General features: G+C 36.2%; 1 protein-coding gene across 1 annotated transcript in view; it reads left to right on the forward strand.

The window, feature by feature from the left end:
* The window catches only part of LOC138704609 (aminopeptidase N-like), a 60,369-nt gene that overhangs the window by 37,881 nt on the left and 6,595 nt on the right, over positions 1-15,893 (forward strand). Inside the window, exons 9-14 of the mRNA XM_069832687.1 lie at positions 871-1,057; positions 2,831-3,108; positions 6,558-6,751; positions 12,124-12,291; positions 13,566-13,709; positions 14,066-14,144. Coding sequence (XP_069688788.1) covers positions 871-1,057; positions 2,831-3,108; positions 6,558-6,751; positions 12,124-12,291; positions 13,566-13,709; positions 14,066-14,144 — 1,050 coding nt within the window. The remainder of the gene's footprint in view (positions 1-870; positions 1,058-2,830; positions 3,109-6,557; positions 6,752-12,123; positions 12,292-13,565; positions 13,710-14,065; positions 14,145-15,893) is intronic.

Consider the following 15,893-nt stretch of genomic DNA (forward strand, 5'->3'; position numbering starts at 1 on the left):
GAGCTTTGGTACGTTAAACCAAAGGTCCCGGGTTCGATACCCGGCCCCGGAACAATTTTTCCCTCGAAATTATTCATCAGCTCGTTAAGTTATGACGTGTTTACATTTACCCCATAGTTTTAATTACTTGGGGGGTAATTGTAAACATAAATTTGGTGTAATTGTAAACATGTTTTACTATGATTCCAATTTCGTACTTTTCAGTAATCAAAATACCAAAAAATTGTATATTAGAAAGAGACCCTCACCCATCTACACTGTAGAGGATTTAGAGAGGGTTGTCACAGATGTGAAAAATGGTAACTCAGTTATCATGAAGCTCAGGAGAGGTATGGCGTTCCTATATTCGTCATATATCATAGGTTAAAGGGACGAAATGTAGGTCTACCAGTGACCAAAATTGTTCTGAATCAGAACAAAAATTAGTTCAATGCCTGATAGCCCGTGCAAAAATGGTGTTTACAATTATCCTCCTCTCAAAGGAGTAAATGTAAACTAGTAAAATAAAGTGTCTTACTTTCATGATTATGAAGAAAGGCTATTATGAGCAATTCAATTATTTGGGCAAATATTAAATTCATTTATATATTTATTTTGAATAATAGTTCAAGAAAATAAACTGCGAACAGTATTATCATTCGAAACATGATGAAGGAATTGAATTGTGAAATGCTTAAGACGTAGGCCTCTAACAAGAAAGTCTGTGTCACCTTTGTCACACCCATTTTTTACACAGTGGAATCATGGAATTTTACGCAGAGATCAAGATAGTCACAGACACGATAGTTTGAAAACAACTTTGTCATAGTATTTATTCATTGTACTTCTGTGTTAGGGCACTAGCTAATTAATTCATTTTGTGTCGTATAGCAAAGATTTCTGATTTCTGGAGACACAGACGGAACTATATGGCAAATACCCATAACTTACACCACCAAGAGTAAAATCAACTTTGCCAATACCAAAGCAACTGCTTGGTTGACTGGAAAAGAAATGGATTTATCGGTAACAGATCTTGCTGATGATGATTGGATCATTCTCAATATACAAGAAACAGGTATGTACTATACCGGTACATATAAAATACAATAATAATTATTTTTGAGCGTGGCAATATACACTTCTGCTAAAACCATATCGATTTCAGTTTGATTCAGTGGGATGACAAGAGGATAGTCAGATCAGAATGAGGTTTTTGGGTACCGGTAACAACGTTTAGGAACTACATACCGGTTCCATCATCAGTGCAAATAGATAAGACCAGAGTGGTCGTCCATTCCGTTGGGCTCGTTATGGTTGGCTAATCCACATGACTGGCCTATTACAGAGCATTCCTGGCCAAGAACACGTGAACTAGCCGGCCTAGGTTCCATCATTATTGATTCATATCCTTCCGCATAGTGTTATAATTTTGATTAATAATAGCATACTCATGTTTTGTCCAATATTCTTTTGAGAAGATTAACTCTGTATGTAGATGAAATTATTGGGGATCATCAGTGCGGCTTTAGACATAATAGATCGACTATTGATTAGATTTTTTGTATTCGACAGATATTGGAGAAAAAATGGGAGTACCGGTATAAGAGTATAGTACACCAGTTATTCATGATTTCTTGTCACTTTTTGTTGTTGTTGTTCAGTCAACTGTTCGAAAACAAGTTTAAACAGCGGCAGTTCCTCTATATGAGCACAGGAGCACGTGAACACCTTAAAAACCAACAATAATCATACATATTACTGTATTAATATTATTACAGGTACATCTATTACTTTCCCATGTGCAATGACGTTCCCACATTTTTTTGTCTCGAGAGAATGTCCCGTTCGTGTGACGTGTGTCTTTAACTCTCCATTGGACACGTTGACAGCAGCTCGCACAATTTTTCTCTAGCAGGGTGAAATACCTAAGGCGAGAATATTTTCTGGTTTGTTACAATGGTTACAATAGCTCTGGCTCGCACAAGTCTTAACGTGCTAGTGACAGAGAAAGAGAGATGCCCCATCTCACTTGGGTCTGGCATCCTGTTCCTTTCTTCCTCTTTCCTCGTTTTCTCTCTTTACTCTTTCTTTTCAAAATACCGTTACGCACGGGGGCTGATTCTGTTGTCTTTTGTTCAGCAAAGTAAGGAAAATACAAGCTCCATTGGTGCATATTGAAAGTTGAAACAGTAATATTTGAAGTTTGGAGACGGACATGTGTGAAATTGTGAGTGTATTAAATGAAAAGAGAATTAAAACATTCCTCCTTAACACCATGACAGAAGACCAATTAAGTACATTGATTATGTTGGCAGTGGAAAAAAAAAAAACTTGTTAACAACATTAGAAACTTCAGTAATAGTTATTGATAAGTTTGCATCGCTCAAAACTAGGCGAATGGAGTTTCTCTACAAATAAATCCAGATCTTCAACACCATCTACTCTTGTTTAATGGTTTTAATTTTGGTTTTACATCCGTAGATTTGGTGCATGCATATTAGAACTCGTTTATCTCTGTCTGTGACTCTGCTATATGAGAATATATGTGTGTTCATTACTCATATTTTTTTGTGAATACCCATCCAAGAAAGGCACGAGCCGCCACTGAGTTTAAGCCTCATAAATGACAACAATAAGGCGTCACTCATAAGGCAACTAAGCCAAGCGATAATGGGGTAGGGTTGCTAGTTCTTTCCCCCCTAACACTTTATACAGTATTAATAAATAATAAATTATTTTCGAGTGTAAGCCATGCACGGGTAATCCACAAACTGGATAAGCCGCACACAGATAATCGAGATTATAGTCCTACTGTATTTATGTATCACTATTTCATCTACTGTTTCAGGTTTCTATAGGGTTCTGTATGATGATTCACTCTACGAACTGCTTATTGAATTCCTGAAGTCAAATAACTATGAAGAAATTCACCCACTGAACAGAGCTCAGTTGTTAGATGATGCCTTGAACCTGGCCCGCGCTGGACTGCTGAACTATTCCATTGCCCTAGAGCTCACTACGTATCTCATTTCGGAAACAGACTATATTCCGTGGACGTCTTACTTCAGAGGCATCTCATTTCTGGACAGCCGACTTGCTGGAACAGAACTCTATGACAACTTTAAGGTACAAAATATATGTCTTCTTCATGATGTAACAGCGCCAATGACAGCTTGCCATTGAACTCTACCCAGGGCTTTACGTACTTTCCATTGTTTTATGTTAGCTGCTTTGAGATTATTTTTTAAGTAATTGATTAACTAGCGGAACTTACTCGTGTTAATTATGTAAGTCTGTGCGGCTTACAGCTGTTTCGGTGCTTCATCACACCATCCTCAGAGCCTACTAGATCTCGGCGTCATCTCGAACTTCTCTACCTGTTGTGTGGATGCGTTTGATTGTTGAAAAGTGTTGAAAAGTGGAGTCAAATAGTGTGTGTGTACTGAAATTGATCTGTGTATTGAGAATTTGATCGGGGTGTGTTTTAGTGTGTTTGTATATTTCGTATTGTTCTAGTGTGTTGAGTTTTTGGTTCTTGGATAGTATGTGTAGGATTTCCATGTCCGCATTTATGTTATTGTATGTATGGTTAGCATTGGTTATGTGATCGGCGTATGTAGATGTATTGTGTCCTCTGGTTATTGCTTTAATGTGTTCTTTGTAGCGTGTTTGGAATGATCTGTCTGTCTGTCCAATGTAGAACTTGTCGCAACTATTACATGTGAGTTTGTATACGCCTGTGTGGTCGTATTTATTTGTTTGTGTTTTTTGTGTGTTGAGATGTCTTTGTAGTGTGTTTTCTGTTCTGTATACTATATTGTATTTCTGCTTTCTGAATGAAGATGCGATCTTATGTGTGCTTTTGTTTTCATATGTTAGTGTGATGTATTTCTTGTGTTCTTGTGTTTGTGTTGTGTTTTGCGTGTTTTTATGTTTGTTAAGTTTTTGTTTTGTCTTTCTTATGATGTTGTCTATTATGTTCGGATTGGATTGGATTCAAAATGGATTATTTTTTTAGCTTATCCAACCAGCATGAAGGTGCTTTTCGAACTTTTCTTTCCTTGTATCTTATCATGTTAGTTAGTTTCCAATGGCTGGATCTTGACTTAAGTCATCTTCCTTAGTGCTTTCCAATAGAGTGCTGGTAAAGAGTAAAGGAGATCACCTGGATGTGGTGCTTCCTGGTTAACACAAAATGATTTTCAAAACTAGGCGTATATCTCAGTATCTTATCATGTAATATAATTTATTTTTGTCAGCTGCCATACATTATACAGATAGGCACATCAGTATAGTTAATTACAATAAAATTCTTGAAGTAAATAAAAACATTGTAAAAATAAATATTAGTCTTTTAACACCAACTTAAACTTCTTCATATTACAAATTTGTGATATGTCAAGTGGTAATTTGTTTACAATTTGACTAACAGAAACAACGGGAGATTTTGAGAAATATGTCCTGTAGTTTCCAAGAAATATTACATTCCTTTTCCTTGTATAATACATATGTACAGTGTTGCCAGAAAGTTTAGGGACACCTTATAATTCTCATAAATTGCTCCCCTGGCCTTAATTAGAAAAACTAACAATGTTTATAACGGTTGATTAACAATAGGAATAATGCAATTTCTTCGGTATTTATACGCAGACTGTTAGTCCTTATAGACAATTTATGTTTTTCAAACAAAATAAAAAATTTAACATTTTCAGTATTAAAGTTGAAAATGAATGAGTAACTAATTGGCGTGCGATTCTCAACTGTTGCTGGATGATATAGAATATATTATTCTTTAAATTAATGTAAATATCAAATATTTGTAAAAAATTTTCTTAGTGGATGTCCTAGAAGTTTTTAAGGTTTGAAGATTAAAAAAAAATGGAAATTTTGTTATTGGTCGGTTCATCTGTAACTGCATAATACTATATAATGTCTTTGAACTATCTAACCCTAACGGATAAGTGAGAACACCACGTAGTTCTAATGTTCACAACCTATGATACCGGGTGGGCGAAGGTAGATGGAGTTGACCACAGTTTCACATCCTATTATAGTCATACATGGTAGTATTCTAAGTCATTAACAAAACTAAAAAATAGTAAGGGACCAGGAACAGATCCCTGGGGTACACCAATATTCAGTGGGTATTCACTGGAAACTTTATAATTTATTTTGATCAACAGAGTATTATTTTTTTTTAGATAAGATGATATTAAATTAGGGACCAACTCTTTAATTCCTAGATTATTTAATTAATACATAAGCAAGGCACGATCAATAGAGTTAAAGGCACATGGTAGGTAAAAAAGAACAGTCCAACCAAGGGTGCTTAAATAAAAATATGGCACGTTTGCACAGCAGCTAGTATTGGTGAAAACTAGAAAAAAGTTCCCATAAACATATGTCTCGAAACAGATACATATTGAGGTATGGAGCATGTTACACTGTGGTCTATTATTCTCATCTGTCTGTTCAATAGTCACTACAGGAGGTTCGCTTTGTGGTTGCCACACATTGTCACACATCTTTCAGCACTACGTCTCAGCGAATCATGTACTCTGTGAATACATCTGGCTGCTCTCAGATTTGCTGTCTTGCATTGCACACACCCACGCATACACACACACACACACACACTCTCTCTCTCTCTCTCTCTCTCTCTCTCTCTCTCTCTCCTGCTGCAATGTTTGTACGTTGTCGAAGAGTATGCCACACACAAGGTCTCTTTAATTGTTCCTGTGGCCAAAAACTCCAAAGAATTAAAATCAGGTTATTAGGGAGGACATGCTACTGGACCTCCCCGATCAGTCCTTCTCTCATTAAACGTCTGAGTTAGATACTGTCATGTGATGTGTAGAAAATTGAGTTCGATTCCCCGCTTGGGATGAGTTGCCTGGGTGAGGTTTTTTCGGGGTTTTTCCCTCATTCCTATAGATGAATATCAGGTAACTTTATCAGACGTATGGAACCCCATTCATTCTCGCCACTTCCTTTCCTCCCCTATCATCCTTTTCTTATCATCGCGGTTCCCTTACTTGGTTTTCAGATTGCGCCTGTGGCAGCCCTCCAAAGCTGCTGTCTCTCTCGGCCAGCCTCCATGGATATGTCAAGCTATGGTAATTGGTGGCCAGCAGGCCGTTTGAGGGGGGAAATGTGGGAGGGCTGTTGGCGTGGAATGGTACACGAATTTGGAAGGATGGCAGGACTGGTCAGGGTGTTGGCGGTTAGATCGGTTCAGCATAGATGGGGTCGGTGGGCTTCCAACTCATCCCAGGGGCGCACAATAGACCTCAGGTCGCGGTGCATAGAGATGTTTCCCTCCCGCTCTCATATAGAGAGAGAGAGAGAGAGAGAAATAAAATAAAGAGTGTATGGAACATGGCATACACAATGTCGGAAAACAGGTACAGCACAAAGTTTGTACGATGGGTATCGTATCATGTAAAGTAAAAAGAAATGTTATCAAAGAATTTCGGTTTCTTGCATAGTTGAAGAATGTTTTATACAACATTCGTTTTACATTTTGACTTTGCAGAACACAAAATAACATAAATTATCAATTGATTTTCTTTCAGAAATATGTACTGGAAACAGTCGGCCTTCTACACTCAACTGTGGGATTCAATGTGTTGGCTAATGATGATCATACAGTTAAGCTCAACAGAGTAAATGCTCTGACATGGGCTTGCACTTATGGAGATGCCGACTGCTCTTTGAATGCAAGAATGCTTTTCCACGATTGGATGAATCATCCTGACGATACAACCATGTAAGTGAAACACAAAATACACTAGAATGTAGGAGTATTGGTTGGCTATACACTCAAAGAGAAAAGAAAATAATGTATTGAATATAGGATTGATTTCCAGGAATGATGGTGAGTCGAGGTAAATTCGCCCCTTTTTCGTCCAATTTCATCGTCAATTCTTCGGGAAAGTGAATAGGGAAATATTGAATATTTTCCTTACAATTATAATAGAATTTATTACGGTACTTTAAGAAGACGTTATTTGTTACAAGATACAAAATTAAATTAAGTTCCAAATATACACAGGGTCGTACTGAAAGTCATGAGCAACACATTGCTATAATTTCAATTTCATCAATGTAACGAAAACAATTATATGATCATAATCTACAGACTTTACACTATGTATTGACATAGTGTGATGTAATTAACTTCTATCATGTGACTACAGGCAATGTTTGCAAAATGGTCAACAACGATGGTTCATTTCGACAGCGTGCTGTCATAAAATTCCTTGCTAAAGAATAAAAATCTGCTGCTGAAATTCACCTCACACTTCAGCGTGCATACGGAGATGTATGCATGGGGGCCAGCAGTGTTAGGAGATGGGTGAAATATTTCGAAGATGGGAACACGAGCATCCTAGATGAGCCTCATAGCAAGCGCCCTCGAACTGCCTCCATGGAATGCAACAAGGAAAGAGTTGGTGCATTTTGGTTAAATTTCTTGAACCTGGACAGACCATAAATGCTGTCCGCTATATTCAGACAGTTTTGAAGCTCCGTCATGCATTGCACGAGAAACACCCTGGAAAGAAGATCATCCCACAACACGATAACGCGTGGCCTTACACTGATCATGTCACTGTGGAGAAAATCAGAACATTTGGGTGGGAAACTCTTCCGCATTCTCCCTACAGTCCCGACTTGGCATCCTCCGACTACCATCTTTTTGGTTCTGTAAAGGAGCAGCTGCGAGGCCAACGCTACGAGATGCTGGAGGACATCCGGAAAGCAATGCATCAGTGTCTTCGGGAAGATGAAATGGACTTCGACAGCTAGGGAATTTTCAAACTTACAGAACGACGGGAAAAATGTGTGCAAAGAAATGGAGACTATGTTGAAGAGTGACAGAAAAGTCTATAGATTAAGATGATATACCTGGTTTGTCTAAAACATAAAAATTAAGATTTATAACAATGGTTGCTCATGACTTTCAGAATGACCTTCGTATAACGATTAACAGTGGCAACAGTTCAGCTTGCTTTTCGTTGGAATCTTCTTCCTTTCTCAGAGTAGGACTACGTCCTGTCCACCAACATTTTCTCATCTTAATTTGTTTTGCAACTGGTTTCTCGCCATTAATACCCCACAATGGAAAATTACTTAATACTACTTCAGGTCATCTCATGCCAAGTATATTCTCAAAAAGAGTTTTACAATTTGACTTATCAACCAGCATAATAAATTTATGTAAATGAATAAGTAGGCTACAATACTGGGGTCAATTATTATTCTAATAAAAGATTTGGCTTTGCTCCTTCACAGCACTGTGTTATGTTGTTCATTGCAATTAATTAGTTTCTATAGTTTTGTTAGTTACTTGTACTCAATGTAATTAATTATCAGTATTTCAGTTTGTTAGTTGCTGCTGTTAGTTACTGTATAATAAGTTTTGAGAGTTACTGTAATCAGTTTTTTGGTTATTACAATTAATTAGTTCCTGTAGTTTTGTTAGTTACTGCAATTAATTAATTATTTCAGTTACTGGTTGTTTGTTAGTTGCTGTAGTTAGTTATTGTAATATGTTTGAGGGTAACTGTAATCAGTTTTTTGGTTATTACAATTAATTAGTTCCTGTAGTTTTGTTAGTTACTGCAATTAATTAATTATTTCAGTTACTGGTTGTTTGTTAGTTGCTGTAGTTAGTTATTGTAATATGTTTGAGGGTAACTGTAATCAGTTTTTTGGTTGTCGTAATTAATAAGCTCCTGTAATTTTGTTAGCTACTGGATTTAATTAATTACTTCAGTTACTTGTACCAGTACCGGTACCTAGTCTGTTAGTTGCTGTAGTTAGTTATTGTAATATACGTTTTGAGGGTTACTGTAATCAGTTTTTTGGTTATCGCAATTAGTTCCTGTTGTTTTGTTAGTTACTGGTACTGTATTTAATTAATTACTTCAGTTACAGGTACTCTGTTAGTTGCTGCAGTTAGTTGTTGTAATACGTTTTGAAAGTTGCTGTAATCAGTTTTTTGGCTATTGCAATTAATTAGTTCCTGTAGTTTTGTTAGTTACCAGTACCGGTACTGCATTTAATTAATTACTTCAATTACTGGTACCAGTAGTCTGTCAGTTGCTGTAGTTAGTTATTGTAATATGTTTTGAGGGTTACTATAATCAGATTTTTGGTTATTGGAATTATTCCTGTAGTTTTGTTAGTTACCAGTACTGCATTTAATTAATCAGGCTACTTCAGTTACTGGTAGTCTGTTAGTTGCTGTAGTTAGTTATTGTAATACATTTTGAGGGTTACTGTAATCAGTTTTTTGGTTATCGCAATTAATTAATTCCTGTAGTTTTGTTAGTTACTGGTACTGCATTTAATTAATTACTTCAGTTACTGGTAGTTTGTTAGTTGTTATTTTTTAAACTCTCCAGCTACTTATCTCGAAAACAACACATTTGCAAGAATACGCCTACAATAAATTTTGAATAACAGTTTCTTAATTTAAGTGGGAAGAACAATGCCATTAGTTATTTTTTGTTTAATGCAGGTTGTCAAGGCCACTTTAAGGTGAATTTAGTTTCTTAGGAACTCAAACTTTTTTCATCAGATTCCGATTTTACGCAAAAAAAAAAAAAATAGTCTGAAAGAATTTTTGTCAAACCTTAGTTTTATAAAACATTTAACAAAATTAAAAAACATTAGTACAGTACACAGTAATTAATTAAATGCGATAACTAACAAAACTGCAGAAACAGATTAATTGCAATAACCAACAAACTGACTGCAGTAACTATACTCCAGCCACCTATAGAACGACTGATAGTTGCGAGCAACGTTGTCAGCATGTACTTGCCAAAGTTACAGAGCAGCTCGACTAGTGCGGCAGAACAACAAAAAAGTATTTTGAACTGGATGAAGCGATTGCCTTAACCGTACATTTTATAGAAATGTCACACTAAAGCTAACAGGTTTTTAATAATAAATATTTTCACTAATCTGGTCCTTGTTAACTACATGTAGGCCTATACGCCTCTAAGATAAACTTTACACACATCACTCGGCTCCTGGCAACTGACCATGTTGTTGTTTAAATGCATTAACTAACAAAACTACAGGAACTAATTAACAAACTTGACTGCAGCAACTAACAAACTACTGGTAAATGAAGTAATTAATTAAATGCAGCAACTAACAAAGCTACAGGAACTAATTAACAAACTTGACTACTGGTAACTGAAGTAATTAATTAAATGCAGTACGGTAACTAACAAAACTACAGGAACTAATTAACAAACTTGATTGCAGCAACTAACAAACTACTGCTAAATGAAGTAATTAAGCAGCAACTAACAAACTGAGGTAATTAATTAAATTCAGTACGTACCAGTACCAGTAACTAACAAAACTATAGAAACTAATTAGTTGCAATGAACAACAAACTGACTACAGTAACTATCAAAATTTATTACAAATGAAATACCGTATTTAGAGTTCAGAATTTTGTTTTTGCTAAAAACTGCAGCAACTAAAACTAACAAACTGAAATAATTAAATGCAATATAGTACCTGTCGAAACTATAGGAACCAATTAAGCTTAATTGCAATAACCAAGGACTGGTTGCAGTAACTATCAAAACTTATTGCAGTAACTAACGGCATCAACTAAGAAACTGAAGTAATTAAAAGCAATATAGGTACCAGTAACTAACAAAACTATAAAAACTAATTAGTTGCAATAAACAATAAACTGACAGCACTAACAATCGAAACTTATTACAGTAACTAACGGCATCAACTAAGAAACTGAAGTATCGGTACCATTTAATTAATTTAATGCAGTGCTAGTAACTAACAAAACTATAGAAACTAATTAGTTGCAATAAACAATAAACTGACAGCACTAACAATCGAAACTTATTACAGTAACTAACGGCATCAACTAAGAAACTGAAGTATCGGTACCATTTAATTAATTTAATGCAGTGCTAGTAACTAACAAAACTATAGAAACTAATTAGTTGCAATAAACAATAAACTAACAGCACTAACAATCGAAACTTATTACAGTAACTAACGGCATCAACTAAGAAACTGAAGTATCGGTATCATTTAATTAATTTAATGCAGTGCCAGTAACTAACAAAACTATAGAAACTAATTAGTTGCAGTAAACAATAAACTGACAGCACTAACAATCGAAACTTATTACAGTAACTAACGGCATCAACTAAGAAACTGAAGTATTGGTACCATTTAATTAATTTAATGCAGTGCTAGTAACTAACAAAACTATAGAAACTAATTAGTTGCAATAAACAATAAACTGACAGCACTAACAATCGAAACTTATTACAGTAACTAACGGCATCAACTAAGAAACTGAAGTATCGGTACCATTTAATTAATTTAATGCAGTGCTAGTAACTAACAAAACTATAGAAACTAATTAGTTGCAATAAACAATAAACTGACAGCACTAACAATCGAAACTTATTACAGTAACTAACGGCATCAACTAAGAAACTGAAGTATCGGTACCATTTAATTAATTTAATGCAGTGCTAGTAACTAACAAAACTATAGAAACTAATTAGTTGCAATAAACAATAAACTGACAGCACTAACAATCGAAACTTATTACAGTAACTAACGGCATCAACTAAGAAACTGAAGTATCGGTACCATTTAATTAATTTAATGCAGTGCCAGTAACTAACAAAACTATAGAAACTAATTAGTTGCAATAAACAATAAACCGACAGCACTAACAATCGAAACTTATTACAGTAACTAACGGCATCAACTAAGAAACTTAATTAATTTAATGCAGTGCCAGTAACTAACAAAACTATAGAAACTAATTAGTTGCAACAACAAATTGACTGCAGTAACTATCAGTAACTAACTGCAGCAACTAACAAACTAATAGCTGTACGTAGCTAATTAACTGTAATAACTAATAAATAATTTATTGACTGTTGCAACTAATTTTAATTAGTTATTAGTTAACTAGCAGCAGTAATCAATCATTACAATAACTAACTGTAATAGGAGAGCTCCAAGTGCCAGAAATGCGTTTCTTGGGAGTGGCTGGTGGCTACAAGAAAATGAACCTTATGTAAAGGCGAACAGAGAAGCCTGATGATCATTTTTGTTTTGTAGTATTCCACCTGATCTCAGAAGCGTAGTGTACTGCATTGGGTTGTATGAGGGCGAAGAAAAGGAATGGAATTTCCTGTGGGACAAATACATGAAGTCTGATGTGGCTAATGAGCAAGTTCTTATTCTGGCAGCCCTTGGATGTACCAGAAACATAACTCTACTAAATAAGTAAGTACGGAATCGGTTAAATAAATAAATATTGAGTACGTATTTTATTAAGCCCATAGATGACATTTATTATTCATGATATTAATTATTGTAAGTTTTAATACTGAACAACAATGTAATTTTATTATCTGAACAATAGGATTTGCTCTCCACACAGTAACACAGCGTTCGTTATTGCACTCCACAAACGACAATGACAATTTACTTGGACTGTTAACAACAATGAACTGTTAATCTTAACTAATATTCACAAAGCACTATTTACAACACAGAACTGTCAGTTCTCAGTTCACAGTTCGTCTGTCTTGGCTAGTTCTTCTAGCTCAGTCACTCGCGTTCACAGAATCTCGAACCCAGACCTTCAGAGACAGTCCACTGTACTCGAACTCAGGTCCCTCCAACTGCGGTCCACTGCACTCGAACTCAGGCCTTCGGATGCTGACACAGTTGCGGACGCACACTCAAGTCGAACTCCGGTACACAAGACTGGCTGGCTTGCTCTGTTCACAACGCTAGCTTACTGACTGGCTGAATAAACTGAAACTGCTCAAGTTCGCTCGCGTTTCTTCTTTTATAGCTAAACCATAGTTACGAGAAATTTCTACGGGTGTCCTCTCGAATTATCTGGATATCTCCACTTCGAACGGACTTCTGGAAGATTCGGGAGGGTCCGTCCCCCCCCTTCACTCCGCACGTAGCAGCTTGCTTCCTTCAATTCTCGGCAAGCACCAGATGCGCGCGCAACCTCCCCTCGCGCGTCGCAGTAGTACACTGCCCCTCTACCCTCTCAGCATCCAGACGCTCCTCTCGCCACCACACCTAAGCGACCTACGGATACACGTTCGAACCCCGGTGTAGCTGTCACATTATTATTGTTATTATGTTATTAATATCATTCTTACTATATTATTATTATTATTATTATTATTATTATTATTATTATCGTCGTCATTGTTACTATTACCTATTACTACTATTATTAATGAAAAAATAATAATGTCACTCACCAAATAAGTTTCTATGCTATAACATCGCAATAACAGCTCAGTGTTTTTTGTTTCCAGTATACACACTATGCTAATCATTATTGTTGATATAAGACACGGCACCAGTATATCAATTATTCAATTCGCAGAAGAAGGAACATGTTTATTCCTCGTGGTTTGTTCAGAGATATGTAGATGGCAGTGACTTTTTTTTTTCCAGCTAATGCTTCTATTCATCCGGAAATATAACCTGCTGGATTTAAGCATATTATTCTTTTCATCCTACAGTTATCTGATGAAATCCATCACAGAAAATTCTGGAATAAGACTGCAGGACTCTCAGTCTGTGTTCTCCGCAGTGTACAGCAGAGCAGAAGGAGTTGATGTGGCACTGGATTTCCTTATTGATAACTTTATAAAAATTAAAGACTAGTAAGTTACGTAATAGGCCTACAATTTGCAATTCAATAGACTCCACATAAAGTGTTCTCTGTTATATATTTGGTACTACAATTTAAAATAAAAGTTAACAACTTCAAATAAGTCTAATTAAAGTTTATAAACTTAAATTAGAGAGAGAAATGTTATGCGTTTTCACGCATTTTTTAAGTTTAGAAATTGTTCACGAGTGGTTATATTGTAATATCTCAATCTTACGTAACTGGTTGAGGGGATTTTTAGTTAACATTTTTACTATGTTGTACGTTTATATCTAAGTACACATTCTAGAGTACAAAAATGAATGGGTGGATTTACTAACACATAATCCATGGTGTTCTTTTCCTCAGTTACACCGCCATGAATTCTCTTGGTAGGATTATTACTGGAATAGCATCTCGTATAACAACGGATGAACAATTTAAGAAGGTAAATAAATCAATCTATAAAAATCTCAGATTTCATACAGAATGTAACATGAAGCGAAATATTTAGGCTGATAAGTGAAGTAAGCAGTTTATTGCTGTTTATGTTTAATTTCTCGTCAGAAAATCTAGATGAAAAATTATTGCAAATATGACTTTCATATTTCAGCCAATGTATAGCTCGTGAATTTTTTTTTTCGTACGCAGAAATCGGGTTAGGTTAGTTAATTGATCGATGAAGGTATTTGGGTGTGTCTGTCAATTATGTTGGAAAGCAACTCAACATTGCGTATTCTACTGAACAATGGTATTTATTCATGATTCGTACATGTTAACACACTCGATTAATCAAGTTCAAAGTTGATTTTCAGTATTCAGTATCCATTTGCAGTATTAGTTGTCAACAGGTTTTCTCTGGAGTTTTTCCTCAATCCATTAAGAGCAAATGCTGGGTAACTTTCGGCACTGGAACCTGGACTCATTTCGTGGCATTACCACCTTTATCTCTTTCAAACACTAGATAATCTTAACAATTGATAAAATGTCGTAAAATAACCAATTATAAAGAAAAAAAAAAAGATGACTGAAAATAATAATTCATGGTCCGTTTATTGGTTCCTGTAGTCATTGATATAGCGATGGAAGAAAGATTCCCGGATGTAAAAAGTTCCAGGTCGTACAACAATCTATGTATACAGAGAGACTAAAAGTTATTATCGATCTATTTCATGTGCATCATTTCCTGATAAATTGACTCATAGATACCGTTACTCAATATAAACAAAATCTGCCCAATAATAATTAGTAGTCCACACCTGTGGAGTAACGGTCAGCACGTCTGGCTGTGAAACCAGGTGGCCCGGGTTCGAATCCCGGTCGGGGCAAGTTACCTGGTTGAGGTTTTTTCCGGGGTTTTCCCTCAACCCAATACGAGCAAATGCTGGGTGACTTTCGGTGCTGGACCCCGGACTCATTTCACCGGCATTATCACCTTCATATCATTCATATGCTAAATAACCTAGATGTTGATACAGCGTCGTAAAATAACCCAATAAAATAAAAAAAAAATAAATAAATTAGTAGAAATGACTGCACTGAAAGACTAATACTAAAATTATTATTTTTCATATATATCATTCCCTAATAAATTGACTTCTAGATACTGAATATGAACAACATACTGTGTAATAGTTTGCAGAACTCGCTGTAATGAGAAATTAGAAAGTATATCTTGGAATGTAGGCTTTCATGGCCGGCGTCATATGAATCAATGTTATCCGGGCTAAAGGGCCGTGGTCTGTTGTTATGCATTAAAACATTCATACAACAGCCGAACACGACAGCTCATCACAACATGTCGACCACCGGTGCGGACCGCAGCGACAACGGCGAGCCACGATCCATCCCGACCTTAAATACCGCAAGGCAACCAGCCACAGTTCCAGTCGTTCCCAGCACACTAAGGAGATCTTTGCGCTCCCGTGTGCCACACCACTGATGATGTCTGCCGGAGCAGCAGATGAAACGTATGGTAGCAACAGCGCCAACAGATGACGGCCCTTTAGCCCAGATAACATCGATCTGTCCACACCTGTGGAGTAACGGTTAGCGCATCTGGCCACAAAACCAGGTGGCCCGAGTTCGATTCCCGGTCGGGGCAAGTTACCTGGTTGAGGTTTTTTCTGGGGTTTTCCCTCAACCCAATATGAGCAAATGCTGGGTAACTTTCGGTGTTGGACCCCAGACTCATTTC

The sequence above is a fragment of the Periplaneta americana genome, chromosome 8, assembly GCF_040183065.1.
Source record: "Periplaneta americana isolate PAMFEO1 chromosome 8, P.americana_PAMFEO1_priV1, whole genome shotgun sequence".
Lineage (NCBI taxonomy): Eukaryota > Metazoa > Arthropoda > Insecta > Blattodea > Blattidae > Periplaneta > Periplaneta americana.